Source organism: Stegodyphus dumicola, chromosome 7 (genome assembly GCF_044657685.1).
Source record: "Stegodyphus dumicola isolate Sdum_Otavi_A_Nest chromosome 7, ASM4465768v1".
Classification (NCBI taxonomy): domain Eukaryota; kingdom Metazoa; phylum Arthropoda; class Arachnida; order Araneae; family Eresidae; genus Stegodyphus; species Stegodyphus dumicola.
This window is the reverse complement of record NC_140774.1, coordinates 127,262,674-127,290,025: the sequence shown is the minus strand read 5'-3', so window position 1 is coordinate 127,290,025 and position 27,352 is coordinate 127,262,674. Positions and strand designations below refer to the sequence as shown.

The following is a 27,352-nucleotide window of genomic DNA, read 5'->3' as shown; positions in this document are numbered from 1 at the left end:
AAATTTAACTGTTAATAAAATTTAACATAATCCGTATAAAATCCATAACTTAAAATATTAAACACATCATAGAGTGCTTAAATCTAAAAACGTATTCAAACTAATTTCAAATCTTTATATGTGAATGGAGAAAGAATTTGAAGTCTAAAGAAAAAAAATACACTCTCTCTGTATATATTAAAAAACCTCAATGGCGCAACAGCCTTAAGAGAGCCATGGTCTGCAGTGCCCTGATAAATGTTGACCTTCACCGTGGTTCTGGGTTACCTTCTCGCAGAGTTCCCAGTGTTTAGTCCCCAAGCAAACTTGGCACTCATTTAATCGACCCACTCGAGGGATGGAATTCTGAGAAATTCTTGCTCAGCTTAGGGTTCAAGTTCCGGACCTGTGGTGCTACTGAGCGACGGGCTAGTCACTGCACTATTTGTCCATTTCGCTGAGATGCTTCGATTTATGTTAAGTTTAGGTAAGAGCATGTTAGTCTCTCGTTTCTCAAATATTTCTAGTCAGAGAGGCAAGCAAAAAGCACGAAAGAGTTCAAAACGCTTTTCTAGTACATAATTAAAAATAATATATCTTTTGCTACTATTTTTATTAATATTATTGCAATTTTTTACCACCAAAGATTTTTTTTCTCTTGCCTTTCCCAAATTCTTTTCGAAAATTCATTTTCTGTTACTTTAATAATATAAAAGCATAAATCTTTGTCTATGTATATCTTACTTATTTAGTTCTTCCGTAATAAATAATGCAAAGCAGTTGTATGGTAATGTGTTATGTGTAATGCCACAATGCAAAGTATAATGCCTAATATCGTCTTCCTCAGCTTCTAATATCGCTCTCATATTCAATGAAAAATCAACTAATGAATCAACTAATATCAACTAATAATCAGCATTCTGCTCCACATACTACTGTAACTGCTTTATTGTAACTGTGTTTTATCTTATCAAATTCCCTTTGCTGATTTATATTTATAGCTCATCCATGTTAAAAGCTTTTCCTTCACTGATTTGAATTTAAAAGCTTTTCTTCAGCTGATTTGAATAAACCATACATTATGCTGTCTTTCCATGTTGTATGATATCTGCAATACCTTTTCTCATGGGTGAAAAAACTGAACATATTTGCACAAAAGTGTAGTCCTTTTCGCTGAGATGCTTCGGTTTACTTTGTGTTTATGTAAGATCATGCTGCAGTCTCTAGTTTCTCAAATATTATAAGGCACACAGGCAAGAAAAAAGCACAAAAAAGATCAAAGTGCTCTTCTAGTATATGATTAAAAAATAGTGTTACAGTTTTACAGGAGAGGATAAAATTAGAATCATTCATCTTCCTCATCTAATATCGGAATAGAACTCTCCTGACACGCTTCCAACTAGACGTCTGTGCTTCGCGGGTTAACTGTAAAATTATGCATTTCATTACTATAAAGAAAACTGAATGTTAATAAATGCTGACATTTTTAATATATGATGAAAACACGTAACTGGTTGAGAATTTGTTGCTATTTCTTGTATCAGCAAATAGTATATTTTAAATGTATCATGCATTTGGGCTCTTTCTCTCACTGATATACACATTTATACTCCTCTCTCTAAAATAAATTAGAACACTTATAAGTATTGAAAACTAATAAATTAAAAAAAATTAAAATGCAAACTAAATTATTGGTCCTCTCACTTAATGTGCTATTATAATGGCATCCACATTGAATATTTTGAAAAATATTATGATAATTTAAAGGTATAATTGATATTGTTGTCAATATATAGCAACACGAGACTGATAATTATTTTATTACCTGCGTCTTACGTCAGTGAATCAAGAAAATGGCCCAAGTTAGAAAAATTCATTATTATTCGAGATACCTATGCTATAACTTCAGCACTATGTCAGATCACTATGAGAGTGCCTAATCACTGTTAGAGTGTCACTTTATCACGACACGAATTTCCGCGATTTATTTCTCTAATCGAAGTAGATTTTCTAATATTCTTATAAATGATGGTTTATTTTTGTATTTAAATAATTTCACGTGACTTCTCTATGGAGGTACGCGGAAATACACTTCAAAGTAATACTTTTCTGAAATTCAAATAAAAAGAATAAATTACTTTAAACTTTGCAGAACTTCGAAATACCTTCGAAAGACGATATTGGGCATTACACTTTGTACTGTGGCATTACACGTTACACACTACCATACAACTGCGTTGCATTATTCATTAAGGAAGAACTAAATAAATAAGATATAAATAAACAAAGATTTATGTTTTTATATTAGTAAAGTAACAGAAAAAAAATTTTAGAAAAGAATTTTGGAAAGGCAAGAGAAAAAATCTTTGCTGCTAAAAAATTGCAATAATAATAATAAAAATAGTAGTCTAATAATATTAATAATAAAGTCGTTTCGTGAAGTTACAAAATCTCATTATTACCTTTGCTTGCGATAAACAACGTGAATTACAAACGATTCTTTTTAAAAACCTGTAATTGAACGAAGAAAATCTATGTAATACGTATAGTGTCCAAATTAATTATAATGAGATCTACAGTAAAATTATTTAACACGTTTTCAGAATTTAATTATTTATGATTCTCAATTGCAATGAAAGGTGCATGATATAACCTTTATTTAGCTATATACAAGTTATTTTCGCTTTATTGTGTCATTTATCATAGATATCCCTCTCGTCCGCTAAATTCTTTGTGCTAATGATAGGCAGCACGAATTTACGAATTTTCGTTACACATTCCGCGACCGCATCGCGAGTTAGGCCCTTTTTCCCGTAATTCAAAAACTATCCTAAACATCACCTATAACAGAAATGAGAAAATAATGTTATACATTTTATATTATATTTTTAAGTATAAATTTTATTAGATTAGGCTAGTTTATTTGAATATAGTAACGCCATGAGGACTATCTGCCTAAGAGAAGTGGTAATTTGGTGGATTCCGTTCTGAGGGGAACTGTTTCGTATTCAAATTACACATGGAGAAAACCACGAAATCAACCATGGAATTAACCCGCTCGCATGAAACCTCTTCTGTTGAAAACTTATGCAAACACTTAGGGAAAATTCAGAGCAAACTTAAGTTTTATTTTGTTAGCTTTACTTTCTTAGTTTATTTAAGTAAAGCTGTTGAATTATGGAAAGGGAAACGTGCAGTTTGCTATCAAAGATTATCTTTAAGCCTATAAAAAAGCGCGAAAAGAAATTCCCAAAGGAAGAAACGTACAGAATCATGTAAATTTCTCGGCGGAGAAATTACTAGCTAATGCAGCTCAGCTTTATTTTTTTTGAAAGGTTTTTCTTAAAAAATACGTTGAGAATATTCGTGTTAAAATTTCTAATTCCTAATTTTTTTGGTCTTGCCAAAGCACTGCTCTGCAATATTTAGAATTCTTATCTCGAAATACATTGAGAAGTAACATAATGAAAGTCAGTTTTCTTTGCATTCATTAGATATATAAGGTTAAAAAAATTAAGAACAGTCATTTCATATGTTATCTTTAAAGTTTTGCTATATTTTTAGCTTGATGAAAATCAGAAATATGATAAGACAGTTTGCTTAAAGTCTTGACTAGAAGGCTTGTTCAATGCTTAAAATTACTAATACTACACTCATGTTCATAAATTAAGGATTATTCGGAGTCACGCGGAAATCGAACTCTAAAATATATATATCACCTGTAAAAGCACTACACACATCTTCAAGAATCATATGCAAATTTCAGGAAGTAACCAGATGACACCGATGGTACGTCACAATGACGAGAGTGTAAGAGAGTGATGTATAAGGAATACAGGCAAAGAAGTAAAATTGTTCACAGGCGCTTTATAAGCATTTCAGTGCAATAACCGAATAGTTATGACACAAAGGGCGCACTTGGATGAGTTTTTACGTGGTAGAATTATCAGCCGTCTGGAATGTGGGCGTACCCAACTGGAAGTATCAGACGAACTTGAAATTGCCCAGAGTGTCATCTCCAGGCTTTGGCAACGATTCCAAGATGATGGTAATGTAAGTAAACGTTACAGCACAGGTCGCCCCAGAGTTACAACGCCGAATGAGGACCGGTATTTGGCAGTTACTGCCAAAAGAAACAGGCGGAGCACAGCCTCAGACCTGTCTCGTCAGCTCTCTTCAGCCACTGGTACGACAATTTCAAGGCAGACCGTGTACAGACGCTTAGAGCAGATTGGTCTATATACTTGTAGACCTGCCAGATGCGTTCCACTTACTGCAACTCACTGTCGCCTGCGGTTAGCCTGGAGTAGAGAGCATGCATTGTGGACACCGCAACAGTGGGCTTGTGTGATGTTTTCCGACGAGTCAAGGTTTAGCTTGCAGTCTAATTCTCGCCGGACTTTCATATGGAGAGCTTCAGGTACCCGTTACTACCAAGAAAACATCATTGAGCGACACCGTTACGGAGGTGCAGGAGTGCTCGTTAGGGTGGAATTATTCTGAGCTCCAGAACTGACCTGTTCAAATTGGAACCATGACAAGCCAAATCTATCGGGACGTCATTCTGGAACAACATGTACGTTTGTTTCGGGGCGCCATGGGCGCACAATTTGTGTTTCTGGATGGCAACGCCCGTCCTCACCGTTCAAACATCGTAAGCGAATGTCTTCAATCGGAGGATATCACCCGTATGAACTGGCCAGCATTCTCACCGGATTTGAATCCAGTAGAGCACGTGTGGGACATGCTTGGCCGACGAGTTGCAGTCCGTCAACCTCCTCCTACATGTCTACCGGAACTTCGGAGAGCATTGCTTTTTGAGTTGTGTAATATCCCCCAAGATCAGCTCGATAATTTGATACTCAGCATGCCTAGTCGTTGTACGGACTGTATAGCATCGTCTGGGAGACATACAATGTATTAACAATCGTACCAACCATTTAATATTGTTTTTTTGTAAATCGGTTTTCTTTTTGTAATTTGTTCCAGGGAAAAAAATCGCTAATTTTTTTAATAATATCAAACATATAGCACTTTTTTTTGCTCTTTACCATTTATTTAATAAATAAGCTTAACCAATAAGTCAAATTTGTTTTGCTTCTAACTCTTCCTTTGCCTGATTTTGCATTATCCTTAATTTATGGACATGAGTGTATTTACGGTAGGAAATGCGAAAAAGTACTTTATTGGAAAGACAGTTATATAAAATTACTTTAGCGATGCAAATACGTTCACTTTCAAATACAAATGAAAGGGAGGAAGAATTCTATTAATATGTTATTTATATTGAAGTTAAAAATATTTCAACATAATTTACATATTGTTTTTTAAAATTTTTAATCTAGTAATGGGACAAATTTGCGGGAAACAAAATACGATCAATTTCTTTTCCTCAAACACCCAATATTTTATATTGTATGTTTATTACGCAACCTTCGTATTATTTGCGTTAATTAAAGAACCCAGTTACCTTTCATAAATTTAAATATTTTTTAAACTGGGTGCCTCGGACAACTGACTAGTACACTAAACCGCAGATCTGGAAAATGTTGACTTTTAAGTCTTTTATGTTTTCCTTTTAATTGCAACATATGTATTGCTCTTAAACTTCCTACATTCGAATACGTAAAAAGAGTTTTCCTATTTCTCGTTCTTTAATAACAATAAATGACTTACTGGAGCTGCGTAATGAAACTAACGAAGTGGAAAACAAACTTTGATGTCAACATATTTTATAGAATTCATAGAAGAGGATAATTTCTTAAAGAGAATGTCTTAGAATATTGTGATACAGTGCAATTTCTTTGATAGCATTGAACGTATCCCAAACATAAACATTCTCGGTACTACCGAAGTTGTGCAATATTCATTGCGTTATGGCATAAGATGTGCAAAGAAGCACTGCGTTGAAGAAAAAGCTGTAGAGCACAAATATTCAACGTTTCACTTATTCTAAAAGACGTTTCTCCTTTTTTGTTTCGTATGACTTTAAACAAGCTTTCTCCTTCCTTATTTTAAATAAATTTAAACAAATTAAGGGAAATATTTTTTATGTATAAAATAGCAAAACAGCTAGCTCACAGTTTTTCAATATGAGAATAATAATAATAACTAATACCTTTAATTTTAACATCATCATTAAATAAAAGTTTTCTTTTGATAAGGACAACACACTTCTGCTTGTTTAAATTTATTTGAAGCTATGAAATTTATTTGAATTTATTTGAGGAATTGAATGCTTGCGTGGTGTAATCAGAAACCATATCTGGCTAGCAATCAGAAGTTTCGGAGTTCGAATTCCGGAGAGGGCACTGCATAACTTCCACTTCTTCTGTTCCAAAATAAACTTCCTAATGAAACCTACAAATGGCGCCCGAAATTTAAATAAAAATATGCTGGACGAAAATTTGTCATTACCAGCGTTGGAGATTGGGTCGCGGCCTCCCCAGTCATCTTTTAAGTTGGAGAGAGTTTATAGTATTTTCCCACTCTTTTCCTCAGGCATTCCTTGTGTAACAGGGAAGCGCGTCCGGCTAGCAGTCGGAAGGTTTGGAGTTTGAATCCCGGCGAAGGCTTGTATAATTTTCTAATTTCCTGCTCCGAGACGAAATGCTTAAGTCACTCAGTCCAAAATTTTACCTGTTGTCAGCATATTTTGGAACTGAGTATTACATTTTTTCAAAGATTTTACGTGAATTTTCAATTATGTAAAAGTATCTGCCCACATTGAAAAAATATTGCTTCAACTGTCAATGCAATGGTCAATCTGTAGGTTTCCGAATACACCGGATTCAACGTTATTTTCAGATTTATGTTAATATAATTAAATGGAATAAATTTCTGCTCTTTCCATGAAAAGGATGAGCCTATAATTAGTACAATTAATCAGCTTACCAAAGTACCACTCCTTATCATCAGTTAGGAAACCTAATTCTTTACTGTTATGTTAAAAGTCTCTCTGCTTTTAATTCAATTAATTTCTCAATAGTTAATAACATAAGGCATTCTAATTAATAAATGAAATAATGTAAAATTTTTATTTGCTGCATGTGATGAGGCATGATAAAGTTCCTTCCCCATACGATTTAGGGCATTAAAGATCTATCGGTAATCGAATTTGATTTCTATTATAAATGGCATCTTGGGGAGACGATTGGAGTGAGCCCAAATAATCAATCAATAAATTACTTCAAGTGTGGGTTCCACTTGTATGTATTTAAAGGAAAAGTAGAAATGGATTGTATTCTGTATTTATATCTCATCTTAAGGCGAAATGATAATCTAATGCGATTTCAATTTCAAATACACACAAGCCTTTAACAGGAAAACAAATATTTACTGGATAACCTTTTTTTGATAACTTAAGAACATCATAAATAAGAGAAGCTGATAGGCTCTTCTGCTTGCTTAAAATTATTTCAAGCTGGAAAAGAAATAAATGTAAGTAAACACAGATTTCAAAAGACATGTAGAGGTATTTCATAAATACTTTTTCTTGTTTGAAATTGCTTAGCTTGTTAAAGAATGACAGATTTATTTCGGAAAACAAAGACATGGAGTGAGCAACAGTATTATGAGATATTAAAAGATGAATGAATGTTTTCCTTAACTAAGTTATAAAATAACTGAAAAACTAACACATATATATTTTCTGCATATATTCTGTAGGAGTTGTCAGTAACAGAAAAAGGCTTGAAATCTTCGATTGGAATGTGAATGTGATGTAGCACTTCAGGGTTTTCAGAATCGATGAATACAATTATGAATACAATAAATACAATGATGAATACAATTATGCTTTGATGAAATTCATAAAAACATTTGTTTATTTTATTTATTAATTTTTATCACTTAGACGTAAAAAGATCTTACATTAGGTACATTTTAAATCAAGTCCACATTATATATTTCTTCTGCCTATACAGCTGATATTTTCCTCTTGCAGTAAGATACTCTCAAACTTTCCCTCTTGCAATAAGGTACTCACACCAATTCTGAAGCTTTATATTTGCAGGACGAGACAAGTTGCTTTATATTCTCTTGTTCTGTGGAGGGATGTATGATGACTTCATTTTGTTCTTCCTAGATCAGTCCTTCTGCTTTGGGGTCTGGTTTTCCTGAGTAACGAAACTCTTGATGACGCGGTGTTTGCTGCTGAACAATGAGAAATTTTTTTAACTGTTCACAGCAAGAAATATATCAATAAACCAATGCTATATACAATGGGGTATAGACCAGTCTTAAATATCTATTCCTGGATCTTTTATCAAACTCAAAGATGATTAAGTCTCATATAGTGATATCCGCTTAGTCGACACTATCGTGTATTTCTTAAAGCCCTTAAAGCTCTGACTTCATATTTACACTCATCGTTATTTCGTTGCAATACTGAACAGGTATAATTAGTCATTTATTATGCAGTGATCAGACATTACCCTCTTCATTGAATTGTCAGAAGCTAGTTTTGGGATTCAATGTACGTATGTTAGGCTTCATTGTTCCACTTGCACGTTTTCAATCTATTTTCATCTTTTCAAACAAAGTAATTATCCATCAGAGATGCATATTTTCCCCAGCAAAAGATGAAACCGTGGTCATAGGTACACCTTGGGTTTGGATTTTAGATTTGTTCCTCCTTTCGGACTTGTCCTCGATTTTGTTCTTGCCCTGATGTATTTCAAACTACACCAAAATGTGTAATTTGTCTCGATAGGTTTCATGGGATTAGATTGCTTTGTTCAAATTACCAAAATGTGTAATTTGTCTCGATAGGTTTCATGGGATTAGATTGCTTTGTTCAAATTACCAAAATGTGTAATTTGTCTCGATAGGTTTCATGGGATTAGATTGCTTTGTTCAAATTACCAAAATGTGTAATTTGTCTCGATAGGTTTCATGGGATTAGATTGCTTTGTTCAAAGTCTCCCCTTGAATAGTATCATACTCTGGCCTATACTTGATCTGGAATCCGGTCAGCTCTCCTCAGCTGGGCAAAATTATCGCTTAGGCGGTTTAACATAGGGCATAGTGATCATACGTTTATAAAAGATTTTGTCAACGATGTTTTAAGTGATGGCATCATTATCATTTACATGTCAATTCAATTGAATGCGAATCACGATGAATGAGCTGATTCTCTATCTCTTCTCTCCCTTTCATACTTACGGTACTGAATTTAAACTCAACATATACTATCACATACTCTCCTATATTTTTAGGAACCAACTATCTTTAAAAATTATAAAAAAGCTGATGTGTACACCACATGAATTTCTTGTACGGAATATTAAATTATACGCATTTTCCCTTCATTTCATTTAAACTTATTGAATTGAATTCAATCTACTTCGTCGATATCGCATTAACCACAATCGAATAAATGCTCTCTTTAAAATTCACTCTATTTATTTACCATAGCGACACTCTGGCGATAGGTTCACTTAACAGCGTTACATTTCATTCATTTTATAACTAAGAATGCCCAAAAATATATCATCTGAAGCATTATCTAATCGTTGCCACATATTCTATTCAAATACTATAATAAATGTTAAACAACTTATAAAAATTAAACAAATAAAAAAGAAACGGTTTCGCACAGACGGTTCAGCGCTGCTTATCTAATGCTCACGCGCTACTCGTAAACATTCTCCTCTGTCCGAGACAGACTGGCGACAATATTTGCTGTTAATACCCTTATTTCCTCGAATTTCATTAGAGATATATTTCTCATTCAATTAATTCAGTTCTTAATTCGTGGCAAGGCAAATATGCATGAAACCTCAAAATATTTTCAGTAAAAATTGAAAGATATAGAAAAATATAAAACACCAAATACAGTTCAAAAAATTTAAAAAAAAACATTCAGATTTAAAATTGCAGTTCCTACGCAAAAACAAGCAATTCGGCCAGCGGGCAAGAAGGCAGATTTTTCGGTAACCAAAACTGAATGTTTACTTTTGGTCTACCTCGGTAAAAAGACACTGAAGGCGTAGAAACTTAATTAAATTGTTGTGGACGCGATGCGGAGTCAATATATGGGATAATATAATAACTTGAATGATAACTGCAGAATGGATTAAGCATAATTTAGTTCGCAAAAATAAAAGAAGACGTTACTTTTTTGTTCTTGTGAAGCTTAGCTTTTCTAGATTGGCAACACATCCACTATTCTGATAAGTTTCAAATGTAAACAAACATGGCAGCTAACGTAAAAATAATTAGGCTTAGCCGTACTTAAATAACTTTTTAATTGTTGATAATTCTACAATTATTGCATGCAGATTTACTAAAGGCATAAAATCCTTAACCGGAAGACAAGAACAACATAATTCCATCATTTTTAAAGCAAAAATTGCGCAATTTACCAACATATTAGAATAAAAAACTGAGCTCACTGGGCTGAGTAACAGAGTGGGTGCATATATATAGAATAATTTATTTACTAAGGAAATATTGATTATATTATCTCCTAAGATTAATTTTAGTAGAACTATCTTAAAAGAGTGAGTCCATAGTTAGTAAGTTCCATTTCAAAAACTGCTTTAAAGTAGCTTGAATTTAAATAGTTAAAAATTGTTAAAAAAACTGGGACTTAAGTAAATCATGAATAACAAAATTTCAATTGTAAAAAGAAATAAATTAAAAGCAAGTAATTAAATTAAAAGCAAGTAATCATTGCCATTGATCTGAAATTAGTTGACTTTTCAAGGGAAACAAACCAACTCCCATTCAATGAACAATAATTAAGAAATAAATACGAAGGTGTTTCGTCCTTTACTCGAGTAATAAGGCGATGCCAAACCGGCAATTCAAGCTAGGCCAAATATTTCCGTGAATAGAAGGGATATATATATGATTTCCGTGAATAGAAGGACATATATGTATATATACATATATATATACTATATGTACTTTTCGTGCAGCCGATTGCAGCCAAAAAGGGAGGTGCACATCTACATGTTATAGCAGTCATATAGTATACAAAATTTCTGAGGCTACTCGTTTTTTACCTATACGAGAAACATACATACATACGTACGTACAAATGTACGTACAGATTCATGAAAAAAATCTCTTGTGAATCCATTTTGAATCAATTTTATAATTCGTTTGGGGAAATAAAGTCCTTTATTCTGACTTAACGTACAGATGTCAAGCAAAAACATCGTTAAACTGCATTTGATAGCGGTCAAAATGGATTTTTTTTGTTGAAATATGGTACCCGGAATTTTTCGTAATTACAATACGTCCTTTACCTCGTACAAAGAAGTAAAAAAGAAAATAAGGCAATAACGAAAATGAAAAATTGTTATAAAAGAACTGCAAAATCAGTAAAGTTAATCTATATTTATAAAATCTATTAATAATTATACGTTTATAAACATATAAATAATACATATTCATCAAATACAATAAATCTTGAAATTATATGTAGATTTATAGCACATAAAATAAGCAAATAATTACAGATTTTACACCTCACGGATAGAGCTGTAACTTTATAACGGAGCAAAATTTCACGCATTTCGCAAATTTTATGGAATTTTCTTAAAAACCAAACTTTTATTGCGAATGACGCATAAATATTCAAGATTTAAGTTATTCTTCTATTAATGGGAAATTTCTTTCAATATTGTTAGATTATTCTTTAATTGAGTTCTTTCATTTTGTTCCATCAGAATTTACAAATAAAGTGCAAACGAATTCTTTGCCAAAATTAACATCAGAAGATTAACCTCCAAATTAAATCTAAATTTTGCTAAAAATCTAAAATTTTAAAGGGCTTCAAATCACAAAATTAAATTTAACAGCAATACCACAAAATAATTTAAAAAGAGTATAACTTTAGAATTTCCTATACAAAGTCTTTCGAGCTGGAGATATAAATGTTTTTTTTTTTTTTTTTTTTTTTTTTTTTCGTGCAGTGTTGCCATTGGTTGCTTTAAAATCGTTCAGCTCTAATCAAAAACTTTTAAATGCTTTACAAAATATGAAATAGGTAATAAAACAAATTCCAAATTTGGGCTCCCATATTCGGGTGGAGACGTACGGTAGCTCTAGGTGCCCTCCCTTGTTTTATCACAATGCGAGAAACATACATGCATTTATGCAGATTTTTCATTACTTAATTTCTTGAAATATAATACAGGGCGATAATATTTGGTGGCAACAATTTGAAAAGGAAAATGCCGTTTAAAGTGGAACGCCACAAATTGCCAAATCGAAATCAATATTCCTTCTGAGCTAACGCCCTTTGGGTTAAAAATTGTTTCTCATTTACGCAAGTATGGTTTAATGTGCCTGCGAATTCCATTTCCACAAGCCATTTTTATAACAATTGAGCCTTTTATAAAAACATGCTTATTAATGAAGAAAACTGCTTATTCATGATAAATGTATAAAAATACTTTCAAGTTATATAGAACTTAATCTAAAATATTAGTGTTGAATATATTTCCAGAATTTGATTGGTTCATTATAAATTAAGCCAAACACGCATAATTTTCCTTAATTCTAGATATTTGTAACTAGTAAGTAGTTAAGCACAAATGTACTATTGATTAGTTTTCAATATACATCCCTCCCGAAATCTAAACCCTTTGAAGGACAAAACGGCCGAGACAGCCATTCATTCAAACAACCACAACCGCCCGAAACGGCTGAGATTGCGATGTTATTTTCTTCCCTCCCCCTAAGGTATGGAGTAGCACGTGCAGTTTCCCCAAATGCATTGTATCAGTTTATTACAGGCAGCTTGTCCTAAAGGCTAATGGAAGTTTCTTTGTTAGAAAAAAGAAAATATGTGTTTGAAATCTTCAGACCTTTTTGTGCGTTAATGAACGGGGAGGGAAAGAAACGGACGTGGCGGGTGTTTCGGTATGTATTTTTAGCATAGAGCTTAGTGAAAGCTTCGGTTTTCTAAGATTCGGTTAATGCAAATATCATTCGCGAATTTTTCATTTTTGCAGCGTTAAAATGTTTGTCTTAACTACATAGCATGCTCCGCCAAATGGCTAAAAAATAAATGAATAAATAAATAAAATCTTAGAGTAGGAATAATTTTATGAAGTGTTGAAAAGGTGATAAAGGACAAAATAAAGGACAATAAACAATAATAAAGGACAAAAATAAAGGACAAAATAAAGGACAAAAATCACTGGAATAGTTAGCTAAACTTAAAACCAGCAAGCATTTTTTTTTTTTTTTTTTCTTCTTTAATGCTTATACTGATCTTCCAGGGAAATAGAGATCTAAACAGATTTAATGAATAGCAAAGAAGCGTTCTAATAATTATGTGCATCTCCAAATCCGATGATGGTGGTTCAGTGGGTTTACTAATTTTAACACTTTTTCATTTTTAACAATATTTTAATTACTATATACAGAGCGCATTCTTAGGCCGCCGCCTTCAACATGAACAAACTTTATTCTCTTACAACTAAGCGAGCAACAGCGCCCTCTAGCCTTTTTCTTCAAATTACACAACACTCCCCACCTGAACTCGGTGAAGAGTTCATCTTTCAATAATATATTCTAGAATATTCAATTAATATTTCGACAATAAATACCATCAAGATATTTTAAATCATTTTTGGAAGCGTTGGAGATCAGAGTATCTTTTTAATCTGAGATCTGCCAATATTTGTCCTCCACACTCTAACGCATCTCAGTTTAAAATCAACGATATTGTCTTGATTCATGACGACAAACATCCCAGAAATCTTTGGACAATAGGTAAAATTTTGGAATTAATGCCAGGCAGAGATGGTAAAATAAGATCTTGCATAATTAAAACACCTACTGGTACCTTAAAAAGGCCTATACAATTGTTATATAATATGGAACTTAACTAATGTTTGTATTTTGTACTTTTAGGTTTGATTCTCCTGACCTTGCTGATAGGTATCATTTAATGTTTTGTAAAAACTATAAATGTAGGTTAACTTTTCAAACTGTTGCCACCAAATATTACGTTCCACATTGAGATCGTCTGTTACTAGGTTAAGTAAAGTGATTGAAGATAAATTAAAAATTGAAGGGGATGAAAATTTGATTAAAGAATTACGAGAATTGTTTGAATTATTAACCGAAAAAAAAATAATTTGAGAACGCTTGATGATGAAATACAAGAGTTAATTGATGTTAACTTAATTGAAGAAGATTGTAGTATAAGCGAAGAATACAATGACAAATGTATAATTGCTTGTAGTCAAATTAAGCAGTTTCTAGGTGCGATTACCGCAGTACCGCCAGCGAGGAATCCCCAAAGTTCTGATTTAAACCAGTCTAGTGGTAATGGAATTTTGCATGTAAGTTCCAGTTCTAGTGGGAGTAGTACGCTGAAATTACCAAAATTAATGATTGATAAATTTTGGGGAGACCCCAAACAATGGAATGAATTTTGAAAGAGTTTCGTTTTTATGTATCGAATTTTCGAAACTATTCCAAAACTAAATCGTCCGGAATTAATTTTAATAATATTGGAAATAATAAATGTCCATATGAGCCAGAAGTTACTTCTAAAGTTTCCAAATTACGAATCGAAACTTCTAATTCGTCATATAATTTACGTAAAGCCTTTACGTTAGCAGAATTTTTAACGGCTTCCAAATTGAGAATTTTATTCATGAACGAATTAATGATCAGGTCTTTTCGACCATATCTGTCCTTTAGTAATGCTACACAACTATCATAATTACTTTCTGTTAACTCAAAGCCTGACACTTGTTCTGAAAATTTAGCGGTAATGACAAACACTGTTGTGTTGAAAGATTTAAAAGGTTTTTGGGAATTAGAACATATGGGAATTAATAATTCTGATGATTATTCCGATATTGACTGCGAAATAGTAGACCAGTTTGAAAGAAATTTGCAGTTTAAAAACGGAAGATATGAGGCAAATTTAATCTGGAAATACAGTCCGAATAATTTAGGAAATAATTTTGAGGTAGCTAAGAAACGATTCTCAAACCTTCACAATAAACTAAGTAAAACTCCGGAGATTTTTCGGGAATATAAAAATATAATTGAGAACCAGATATTAGAAGGAATTGTGGAGGAATGTCCAAATAATGATACAAATTTAGGATATTTTATGCCGCACCGAGCAGTGATACGACCTAGTGAAACTACTAAGGTAAGAATTGTGTACGATGCTAGCTCAAGGACAGAGGACACGAATTCGTTAAATGACTGCCTTGAATCGGGACCTAATCTAAATCCAAATATACTAGACATTATGTTAAATTTTCGTAAGTTTAAGATAGCGTTTTGTGGAGACGTTGAAAAAGCCTTTTTGATGATAGGAATTGCTGAAGGTGATAGAAAATTTCTAAAGTTTCTTTGGTTTAATGAAAATAATGACTCCTTTAAGATTATGCAAATGTGTCGCGTAGCTTTCGGTTTGACTATATCTCCTTTCATTTTGGCCGCCACTATAAAATATCACATTCGAAAATATAAAGATAAAATGCAGGATAGTTTCCAAATGTTAAATTCTTCTGTCTATGTCGATGACCTATATTTTGGAGCAGGAACGGTTGAAGATGCATATCGGTTATCTGTAGATGCGGTTAATATATTTAAGGATGCTGGGATGAATTTCAGAAAATTAAGAACTAATTCTAAAGCATTAAACGATTTATGGGTCTCAAATGGGATTAAGGAATCAGATAACAAATTAACTAGTGAATCGAATTTCTTAGGCATGATTTGGAATTCCATTGAAGACGATATAAAGTTAAATTTAAAAAATTTAATTGACTTTTCTACTGGAAACGATTTTGCTACAAAAAGGAAACTTTTACAAAGTATCGCCCAAATATACGATCCATTTGGATTTATTGCACCCTTTGTTATTCGGGCAAAAATTATTATGCAAGAAATCTGGTGTTCCGGTTCTGACTGGGATGACGTTCTTCCTGCAGAGATTAAGGACAAATTCAACATTTGGCGGGAGGAACTTAATGATTTAACTGAAATATCGATACAGAGAAATTTCTTTGATGACGATCCAATGAATATAAGCCTTCACCTATTTTCGGACGCTAGTCCTAAAGCATATGGGGCCATCGCATATTTCAGATATTGTACGAGTGATTCTAAAATTAAAACTTCCTTTATCATGTCGAAATGCAGAGTTGCACCTTTAAGAGCAATCACGCTTCCTCGTTTAGAGTTAATGGGAGCACTCATGGCTGCTCGAATGTATAAATATTTGAAAAAATTGTTTGGTGATTTAATTGAGGATGTTTATTTTTGGAGTGATTCCGAAATCGCCATTACTTGGATTAAAGGTTCGCCAAATAATTGGAAACCATTTATCGCCAATCGTGTTACAGAAATACAGAGTATGTGCAACAAAAAATTGTGGAACCACTGCGAAGGAAAACAAAATCCTTCCGATTTACTAACTCGAGGAATTAGTGCTCAGTCACTAGTTAAGAATGATCTGTGGTGGCATGGGCCACACTGGTTACGTTTTCCTACTGAAAACTTTCCAAAACAAAAGAAATTAAAACCAAATTCAGAATCGTTGGAGTTAAGAAAAAGTATTATTTTGACTGCACCTGTAATTAACAATGAATCCCCAATTTTGCATATAGAAAAATTCAGTTCTTTAGGAAAATTACTTCGAATTACTGCCTATGTATTTAGATTTATTGGGAGGCTTCGGAAAAGGTCTACAGAGAATGGACCTTTAAGTGCTTTTGAGATTAAAGCAGCTGAACATTATTGGGTAAAAATTACGCAACGAGAATCGTATCAAGCGGAAATAATTAAGTTATCAAATAAAAAATTCCATACTTCAAAAAGGTGCAGAAATAAAACTAAATGTAATAAATGTGGCGGTATGTATCACAATGAATCGATTTGTACTAATAAATCCCTTGTAAACAAAAAGTTGGAACAAGGTTATTCCAAAAATGAAACTGAATCTCTGACTTTGAATTCTGAGGAAAGAAATAAAGTTCAAAACTTAAAATTGATTGCTTCTGTTCCTCAAGGTGATAATAATAATGACTGTAATGCCAGGGAAATATTATTACAAACTTGTACAGTTTATGCTTGTTCTAAGTATAAATCAAAATTAACTAGATTAATTCTTGATCAAGGCAGTCACAGATCCTTTATAACGAAAAAATTGGCCGACCATTTAAAACTTACTCCAATCGGTTACGAAAGACTTTCTGTTTATTCATTTGGTGCGACGAAGGCAATGAATCATTCCTATCCGGTCGTTGAAATCGAAATTCAGAATTGGAAACAAAATAATAAAATAAAAATTGAATGTTTGATCTCGGATGTTATTTCCTCGGCGTCCATCAGTGTGCCTAGTAAACAAATTGCAGACTTCATGGAGCATATGGGGTTGCAGATCGCCGATTGCTCAAGAAAAAATAACATAGGTGTTGAGATATTAATTGGGGGGGGTGAATTCTGGAATGTAGTTTATTCTGAAAGAATTAAAATATCTGAAGGGTTGTACGCAGTCAGTTCTGTGTTTGGTTGGGTTGCCGCAGGAATCAAGAAGCGTAGGTTCTTCCGATACAATAGACACATTTCACCCAATGTCACCAAAATTTATGCATTGTGAGGTTAAATAACTCTATTGCTTAAAAGACAAGTGCAATAACAATCGCTTATTAATTTAGTTCCTTCATAAACAAATTAACGATTTAAAATGAATATAAAAATAATTTGATTATCCCATTTGCCTTTAGGTTAAAAGATATTAATACACTAAGTTTATTTTATCAAATGAATTACTAAAGTCACTCCACTGAATACAAATCTTTATTGAAATAGGGAATTCCCATTAAGACAGGTATAGCCTATAATTAGCTCTTTCCGTAATGCTGGATATTATTTTCCTTTCTTAGAAGGCATATCTCCTCCAGCAATAACTCCAATTCAAATCTATGAACAAATACAATATATATGTATTCTAGTTTTAATTTACAATATAAAGGGGAAAATAATAAAATAGCACTAGATTAAAAAAGTTACGAAACAGAAAAGTTTTAAAAAAGAATTAATAAATAGCAAACGAACTTAATTTTAACCCATATCACACCAAGCATTGAAGAAAATACTATTTTTTATAAATTGTTAAATATTTTTTTCTCTAAGTTTATGTATATATATAAAACCAAAGAAATTACCAAATTTTTATTAGTTTGATCACTACAGCCTATCCTAAAAGTAGGACTGTGATATAATTCACTTCCAATCATTCTTACATAGGTGAAATGGGAGAAAACATCTTAAAAATAGTCCAACGTTCATTTTTTTTCATACGGATAATTGTTGGTTTTGCGGCGCAGATCTTTAGCTGGCATCGTCTTTGTATATTTTTTTTAAATTTTTTTCACAATAAAATCTTCATTTCGAAGCTTTAGAGAATTTTCATTAACTTGCTCAACACCCAGTTTTCTGCTAGAGGGATTTCTTGGAATAGAAACTCCCAAATAGGCAATTGTTACGTGTCTCAAATCAAAGTAGGCTCATACTATCATCACTAAATAAGTGTTTGATCTTCCACGAAGCAACAAATGCTGTCTTATAAGCAAAAGCCTTCGGAATACGTTTGAACTTGGGTTCAGATTTTACACATTTGGGATTAACATCATGTTCTCCATTGCTATTTGAAACTAAAATTTCAATAGTGCCCGCAACATCTTTAGGACTTCCTTCATCACACATTATTTCTTCCATTTTTCTTGTAGATAAATCATCAGTCTCCATTGGGATCCGGGCGAAAATCACTATTTTATTGTCTATGCCGACAAAATCACTGTAATCTGAAGTCTTCAAAAAATCCAAGGCTTCTTGCGCAGTTAAAAATTAACTCGACATAGGACTAACATCAAAATAATTTTCCCAAAGAAAACGCAAAATTCAAGCATGTAAGAACGAGAGAAATTATGTCTACATTGATGAATTTCATAACTTAAACTGACTTCATGAGTCAATGTTTGAAACATTTATTCAACTTCCTCCCCCCCACACTTCACAAACTTGTCTGTTAATTGACGTGCACCCGCTAGCTAAACTAAAGTGTTTGAGTTAGTTGAAGAATAGCTATTATTGGAATATAAACAGAGAAAAAAAAAGGATTATCACCATTACATCCCCCCAAACTAATGGGGATTATGTAGCAGTGGATTTTATCATCGTCCTATTTTTAGGGAAGTTTAACGTACAAGGAAAATTTATCTTTTAGGTAAAATGTTTCGACGATGTTTTTTACTGGTATAAAAGTATAGAATATTATCTCAATAAATGTATCTGTATGTTTCTCTTGGAGCTCAAAACTTTAAAAAACTTGTACATTGAATATATAAGCAGAAAAAAAAAAGAATCTGCGAAAATCCTCATTTTAAAAAAATTATAAAAAATATCTAAATTAGTTCTAACTTTCGATGAAAACAAATAGCAAATTAATTGAAAGAGTCTTAAATAACAAATTAAAAAGATTAAAGATTAAAAGAGTCTTAAATAACAAATCGTCTTTAATTTGAATTAAATTATTTCAAAGATTTCATACAAATACTATTTATGTGTGCTTTCCTATTTTTTGTGCGATGAGGAAATATGGGTAATCTCACATACCATGCTTCTCAAGGATGTCAGAAGACGTATGAAAACCGCTAAATTACATGAATCCTAGTAACATCGATCTCATAAACTTTTGTTGTTGACATTTGACATTCTTCTGAGGATCGGGATTGTTTTGTTCTTGTATAAGATATTTCTCTCGCCTTCCTAGCGTAACTTCGTGGTGTAGTGGTCAGCACACTGAGCCGGTATTTCAGAGGTTCGTGGTTCCATTCCTGGCTAAGGCGATTGTTCATTTTTCATCTTGCCTGCTTCCAAAAATACCTAATGTCTCTACAGTGGCGCCCAAACTAAAGGGGTGGTGGATTTCCCTCCACCCAAGATTTGGCGATTGGGTCCCCTAAGAAACCCCAGCCGCCCTTTAAAAAGGGGAAGTATATAAGGTTTTTCTCCCGTGTTCATAGCGTGCCTTCGTGATGTAGCGGTTCTGCACGCTTGGGCGGTATTCCAGAAGTCCGGGTTCGATTCCCGACGAAGGCGATTGCTCATTTTTTCATTTTGCCTGCTTCCAAAAAACATCTAATGTTTTGATGAAGCCATCTAATACTTGATGTGTCCATCAGCAATCGAATTTTTGAAAAAAAAATCCGCTTATTTTATTTTCCTCAAATGTAGCAGTACAAAATATTATCTTTGAACTCCCTCTGCCTAGACATATATTCATCGAACGATTAGCCATATCAAACCAAACATTAATAACAAATGCAGTTAACAGTCATTGTAACAAACGAGAGAGTAGTCCTAGGCATAACATGCATGCGCATTATTACTCGATTGTGCTTATGTAAATAAACTATTGTAGAAAAAATCTGAAAGCTTTCAGATTTTAAATTACACCCAAAGGGGCGTTTTTTTAAATGTTTTTTGTGCTGCCTTTTTTTATTAAATATCAAGTTCTTCGCATTTAAACCATACAATTCAATTCAACAGCAATATCGCAAAATGATTTTAAAATGAGCATTTCAGAATTTCCCATACACAGACCCGCGCGCTGGAGATAAAATGTTTATTTTCGTACAGTATTGCCATTGCTCGCTTTGGAATCGTTGATTTTGTTAATCAAAAATTAGTTGAAGTGTTACAGAATATGAAATCGATAGTAAAATAAATTTTAATTCCAAATTCGGGCTTCCGGATGCACATATTCAGTGAAAGACTACGTTATTCAAAATTTGAATGCTCTAGGAATCGTTAATTTATCCCAATGCGAGAAACATACATACATTTATGCAGATTCTTCATTATTTAATTTCTTTAAATATAACACAAGGCTCTAATATTTGGTGACAACAATTAGAAAAGTCAACCGACATTTATAGTAAGCCACCGCATAATGCCAAAACAAAATTAATGGGTCTCCTGTTCTAATGCTCTTTGGGCTACAAATAACTGGTAATGTTAAGAAAACAATATTAGAGTTATAACTTTTTATGAAACGAAGATTCGTTGACGTTATTTGAAATAAATAATATGGATTTAAGTTTCATCTCTGAAGCGATATCATTTACACCAGATAACTAGATTGCGAAAACCGGAGGGTAATTTTAAATAACAAAATATAAAAATTGCATTGACGTTTCTCAAGTTTAGCTTAATTTCTCAATGGCACAAATAAATATATTTCTTCATGGTTTTAGATACGTGTACTTAATTTACATATGCTCTTAGAATTTAAATGATATTGTAAATTAGTTCACAGCAATAATTAATCTTTTATATTAGCAATTAAAATTTCATAATTAAATTTAAAATTTATATTAGCTTTATACAAATAGAGAATATTTGTTAAATTCAAATATATATATATATATACCATTTTCTAATGTAATAAAGATAACTATTTTATTCATTTAAAAATTTATATTATACGCATTCAAATTCTACGTCTGAAATGTTGCTACACTCTTCCTGTAACAGATATCGAAAATGCCAAGACCTTCACCTATTCATTTAGAATCTCATTCAAGTATCTAGTATCAGAGATTAATTTATATTTGGCGTATTTCTCGGTTAAGAGAATTTGAATGGTGGACCTGAACGTGACTTTTGAATGAATCTTTAATTATAAAGTTCAACTCACTGGCATTTAAATTCGCTTGTTAATGCAAAAGAGATATCGCAAATCGGCATCTCTTGATTGGATTGTCACATTTTAGCCCTATATTCCACATTACGGCCCATCGTTTCACACTCCGAGTCCAAATGATCAGATTGCTTAATCGTAAGCTTCTGAATTATTTATTTCATATGATTTCAACACCTGCATAAATTAAAATTTGCGTATCAAATAATAGTGTCTTCTTTAAGTTGTACGTCAATTATTCCAAGAATGAATTAAATCCATGTTGTTCCTATCTAATATCTATACGTTTCAAGGATTTTTTTTTTTTTTTCAAAATCTAGTTTCCGAAACGAAAATATATTTTACAGCCATGTATTTTAAAGTAATTAAGATATTTACTTATTATACAGCTTATTAGCTGATAAGTGAATACTACGTACATCCAGACAACAATATTTCTAAGGTGCAGTTATAAAACAATTTATCATTACAAACTAACTTAACAGAAAAAAAGTTAGTACAAAAATTGCGGTTACAAATTAGTTTACCAAGGGAGGCTGAAAAGTAAGTTTAATATTTTTTAAGATAAAAGTAGTACAGTGTAAAGTAATAATTTATTTTTATTCACCAGTTATTTTTATGTTCAGTAGCTTTTCTGTTATGCTTTCTTTCCGTTTTCCTGCCAGAATGCAAATTTTAGTTCGCGGATATTCAGATGTGGTGGAAAGAGATAATATTTAAGGAATGATTTAGATTGTTGAATCAGAGTGCGTTTTAACTGCTGAAGACAACATTACTGGTTGAATCTCTTGATAGCATCCTGTCAGCGGCATTGCGTTTATTCTCGCATTTAGGCTTTCATGCCGATATTGGGTTTGGACCAACTTACGCGTATTCTCTCTGCTAAATTTATCATTTACTTTAAAACGCGCCTAAACTTATGATTTACTTAGTTTAATAATTTTATTATAATAATTTTATAATAATTCTTGCATAAATCTTGCTAATCGCTGTTTTTTCCTTTTTTGGCTTACTGGCCCATTCGAGTTTCTTCCGTGCCCCTCTATCCTTACCAAAATAATGTATTAAAAATCCTTCAATGTGATCTGTAGATGCTAAATGAATGCGCATTGAAATATTTAGATAATTATTACATTTGCATTCCATGGAATTATTAATTAGGATTCGTCATTGCGTACCGATACGGAATGGTAACGATTAAAGATTCCTGAAAACGTTTATAGTAACCTAACGAAACTTGTGCACATTCCTGTCACGCGGCGTACAATGATGGATGTTGAAAAAACATGCTATTTGGGCATTTTGGATACCAGTATCAGTATGGATTTGAGGTCACAGTTTTAGAATTCGAAACTGATAGATTGTAACTTGCGTTCCTTGGAATAAAAAGAAACAAATCCACGTACTGCTTGTACTAACATGTGTAAAGGATCGACTGACGCGATTCGGTATTGCAAAGAAGATTGACTACAATTATTTGCATAATGTCTTGAACTGCTTAAGCCTCCGATTCTCGAACGAGACGAATGGGTGTGACTAAGTCTCTGTGGAGTGCCTTGCATGGGAATAAGAACGGAATAATTAGAAAGCAAAGAATAAATCCAATTTAAAGTTGCGTACATATTTTGAAACTTGATGATAAGATTAAACGGAATTAAGTAATAAATGAATAATATTAAATATTTATAATAAATTAATAATATTAATTATATACTTTTGCGCAGAAATGAGCAGTAAAATTAACAAAATAAATCAATCCATGAAATTTATTAATTAAATACTTCACTTTGCACAGTGTTTTGGTTAAAAGCATTGTTAAATTATGTTCAACATTTTTAAGCATTAATATGATCAGTTGCGTGCGTTCGCGCCACACACCTATTTGTCTCGACACACTGTAAAATGTTTAAATGTTAGTTGGAAAATATTTAGGCAACCAAATTTCCTAGAAATGTGCTTATTGCCATTTGCTTCTCAATGTCCCGTTATTTAGAAGATCTCCCCGGATTTTCTGACGGCCGCTTAGAAATTCTAAATGTTTACTGGTGGACGGTATTTTTCTCCATGGAAAACTATGATTTAAAGTTTAAAACACAGTTTTAAGTACAGATCTTTAATGTCACTTATCATCAAAGAAATAATTTTATCATACCTCATCATACTCAGGAAATTAGAGTTCCGTGGGTTTCATTTATAGATCAGCTCAAAAACCTAATTTACATTTATTAAAATTTCAACTTTATTAAAATTTCCACTAGTAATGGAAGTTTCAATAAAAGATTTTCCTAAATTCACAACTATATCAATTTTATCTCCATTTTTAAAATATTCCTTATGATATCACTGTCAAATCCCATTCTTATATATTATTTGTAATGGGAATGTTATTAGATAATTATCTAAATTCCTAGCTATTATTATCATTTTTTATCCCAAATGGGCGTTAGCCCAGAAAGGTATTAGTTTCGAAACGGCGTATTGCGATTTTTTTTAAATTGTTGCCACCAAATATTACCCCCCTGTATTATATTTCAAAAAACTAAATAATGAAGAATCCATGTATGTATGTTTCTTTCATTGTGAAAAATCAGCGGTACCTACAGTCATCAAATTTTGGATAACATAGTCCTCCATCCGAATTTGGGCCCGTATTTGGAATTTCGAATTAGTTTTATGGCTATTTCATATTTTGTAAAACTTTAATGAATTTGTAATTAAAAGACTCAACAATTTCAAAGCGAACAATGGCAATACTATAGGGAATAAAATATAAAAAAATATAAAATAAATATAAAATAAATGCAAATTATTTAAAGGTAAATTTGCACACACACACACAAAAAAAAAAAAAAAAAAAAAAAAAAAAAAAACGACCTATATCTTCCATTCTACTGGACTTCCTGAAGAAATTGAACTTGCATTTTTCATGTCTCAAAAGCACGGCTTGTGATATACAGTAGTCATGTATAACATTGCTCTAACAAAGGAATTCTAACACAAAATTTAACTTTTCTGAAATGACGTTCCCCCCCCCCCCATTTTTAATATTTTGCTTCGTTCACCGAAGCTTCTGCATTTGGACAATCTGCAGGTAAAGTTATGACTTAAACGTTTTTCAGCAGATCTAAGTTTATGACTTTGTTTGCAGGTAATTCATTTTTAGTTATATTAAAGTAAAAAATCAATTTTTTTCCTTGCTTCTGTGCAATTTAACATGAACGAACAAACTGCAAACACTAATGTGAAAAAAATAGTCTCTCTCTCCAAAATTCAGTTAGAATACTGCAGATTTTATATAAAATTGTATTTGTAACCCACCCCCTCAAATTTTCCAACACGCACGTGCCACTCAACACTTTCCACGTGCTACACTTCTGAGCGCTTTCTAGTTGTCCGTATCGCCCACGTTCAGAAACTGTAATGAAAATGTTTAAAGAAACATGCCTACTGGTTCCCATCGACGAGGAGACGTATAACTGAGTGTTTGGTTTTCTTCGAATCTTTTCGTTTTAAACTGAAGGAAAGAAAACAAAACGACAAAACTGCCTTAGGACAAATCTGGAGTTATATCTGCTCAGTAAATTTAAACTATTCTTATTGTTGTAGTTGCTACGTAAAGCTTTAATTCATTTCGATGAATATTTTCATTATATACGATTAAAAATAAAATATCATTAAATAAGAATCATGAATATAATTCATCAAATATTCCTGCCTTATTTCGTATCATATATTTCAATTTAGAGTCACTATTAATTATCAAACTTTCAGCATAATTAGCTGGAATGCAGCATAATTAGCTGGAAACCTTTAATATATTATGCGAAAGAGATAATTTCCAGTTTACATATTTGGGAAAACGTTATTTTAGTTTAAACAAATTTTTAATTATACACGTACAGTTCACAAAAGCTTTTGAAAGTAGCAATCATATACTTGTTAAGGCTGCAAAAGTAATTCAAGTTAATTAATATGGAAATAAATTTAAAATGTTATGGACGCTAAGGTTTTCTGACATCGCGAATTTCGTTCTGAAGTTGGAAACACTTCGAGTTAGCAATAAGAAGATCCGTAGTTGAGATCCTGACTAGCGTAGTGCTGATTTCTTACGTTTACCGTACTGTAATGATTTCTGCAAGTGGCGCCCGAACTATATAAGGTGGTGGATAATAATTCATTGCCGCAAACATCTGGCGATAGGGTTCTATTCTCTCCAGTTACCCTTTAACACAGAGAGAGTATGTAAGGTATTTTACCCTTCTTACCACATGCCTTCGTGGTGTAAATGTATTTCACGTCCTGGTAGTAATCAGCAAGTAGATCAACAGGTTAAAGCAAATAGATTAGACATTTTTAGTTTAAATAATGCCATAAAATATTTTAGTTTAAACAAAAGAGACAATCAAGAGATGTCTAGAACATTTGTAGCAAATAAATATTTTCTTTTCAGACTGAATCATTTAAGTACTTTGGAATAATTGAATAATTTCTTTTGTATTCTTTTGATATTCTTTGCCTTTAAAATTTTTTCCGAATAAACTTGCATAAACATTAAACGTTTGCAACTAAAGTACTCAAATTATTTTATACGTTTGCAGGCGTTCTGCCACTGGTGAAGGAGTGTTCCAGTTTCGAACACAAAAGGGAGCCGAAATAATACGAGAGTTAAAATCCATCGTTGAACTATGGTCAGCTCGGAAAGCTGTTCTTTCCATCCAACAATCATCTATGAAGCATGAATCTTTCAGAACTTCATCACCTAAGAGTGCTCATACAAGAGGTAGATCTTGGAATTTTACAGGTAATTCAATACAGTACCATTTTAATTGATTCTGATTAATATTTGCATCATAGATTTTAAATAAAGCAGTACTAGCCATTTGCATTAGAATGCCTTGATATCATGTGTTTGCTTATTTTATTCATTTTTTTACAAAATTATAATTTTGAATACTAGATAAAAATTTTCAAATAGAATGAAAAATCTCAAAATTTCTTGATTTCGATAGTTTTCTAGAGGCATTCTTAGAAAAAGCATTGAATTCATTAGTTAATATTGCTTCTCTTTCCCTTTAGTGAAGCTGGACAAAAATTAGTACGTCCAATATACGGAAAAATGTATTGGTCGTAGGAAAAATAAATATTATTATTATCATTTTATTATTATTATTTTATTCGAATATTATATTTAATAAAAATAAATATATTTGGTGTCTCTAAACCGAATATAGAGAATTATATGCAAATTTTTACTCAATAATGGACAAAAGATAGGCCTGTTCAAGCATGTCATATTTAGATTCTTGAAATTAAATTGCACTAACTATCCTGCTGCATCCTATCTTTTAATTGCTTGTATATATTGTCATTTGAACCTCCAGAAGAATTTACTGCTTAAGATATTTCTCTTGAAAATTTTCTCGACTTTTGGAAATTCAAACTGCAAAAGAAAATGTGACACTATTAAGCACTGCTATGCTTTTGGCAAAAGATCAATTTGTCATATTAAAATGTAATTTTAAAAGTACGCATTTTTAGAAGATGATTTAAAATTTTTTCTAATGACTAACGAAAATCCATGACATAATTTAGACTTATACATTTTGATGATTTACCAAAAATGTGTTAATTCATTATATTCAGTATTTTTTACTTTATATCCAGGAG

At 32.2% G+C, this 27,352-nt stretch overlaps 1 protein-coding gene across 1 annotated transcript in view; it reads left to right on the top strand.

Annotated features, from left to right (window-relative positions):
* The window catches only part of LOC118182927 (uncharacterized), a 135,697-nt gene that overhangs the window by 75,591 nt on the left and 32,754 nt on the right, over positions 1-27,352 (top strand). Inside the window, exon 5 of the mRNA XM_035352407.2 lies at positions 26,284-26,486. Coding sequence (XP_035208298.2) covers positions 26,284-26,486 — 203 coding nt within the window. The remainder of the gene's footprint in view (positions 1-26,283; positions 26,487-27,352) is intronic.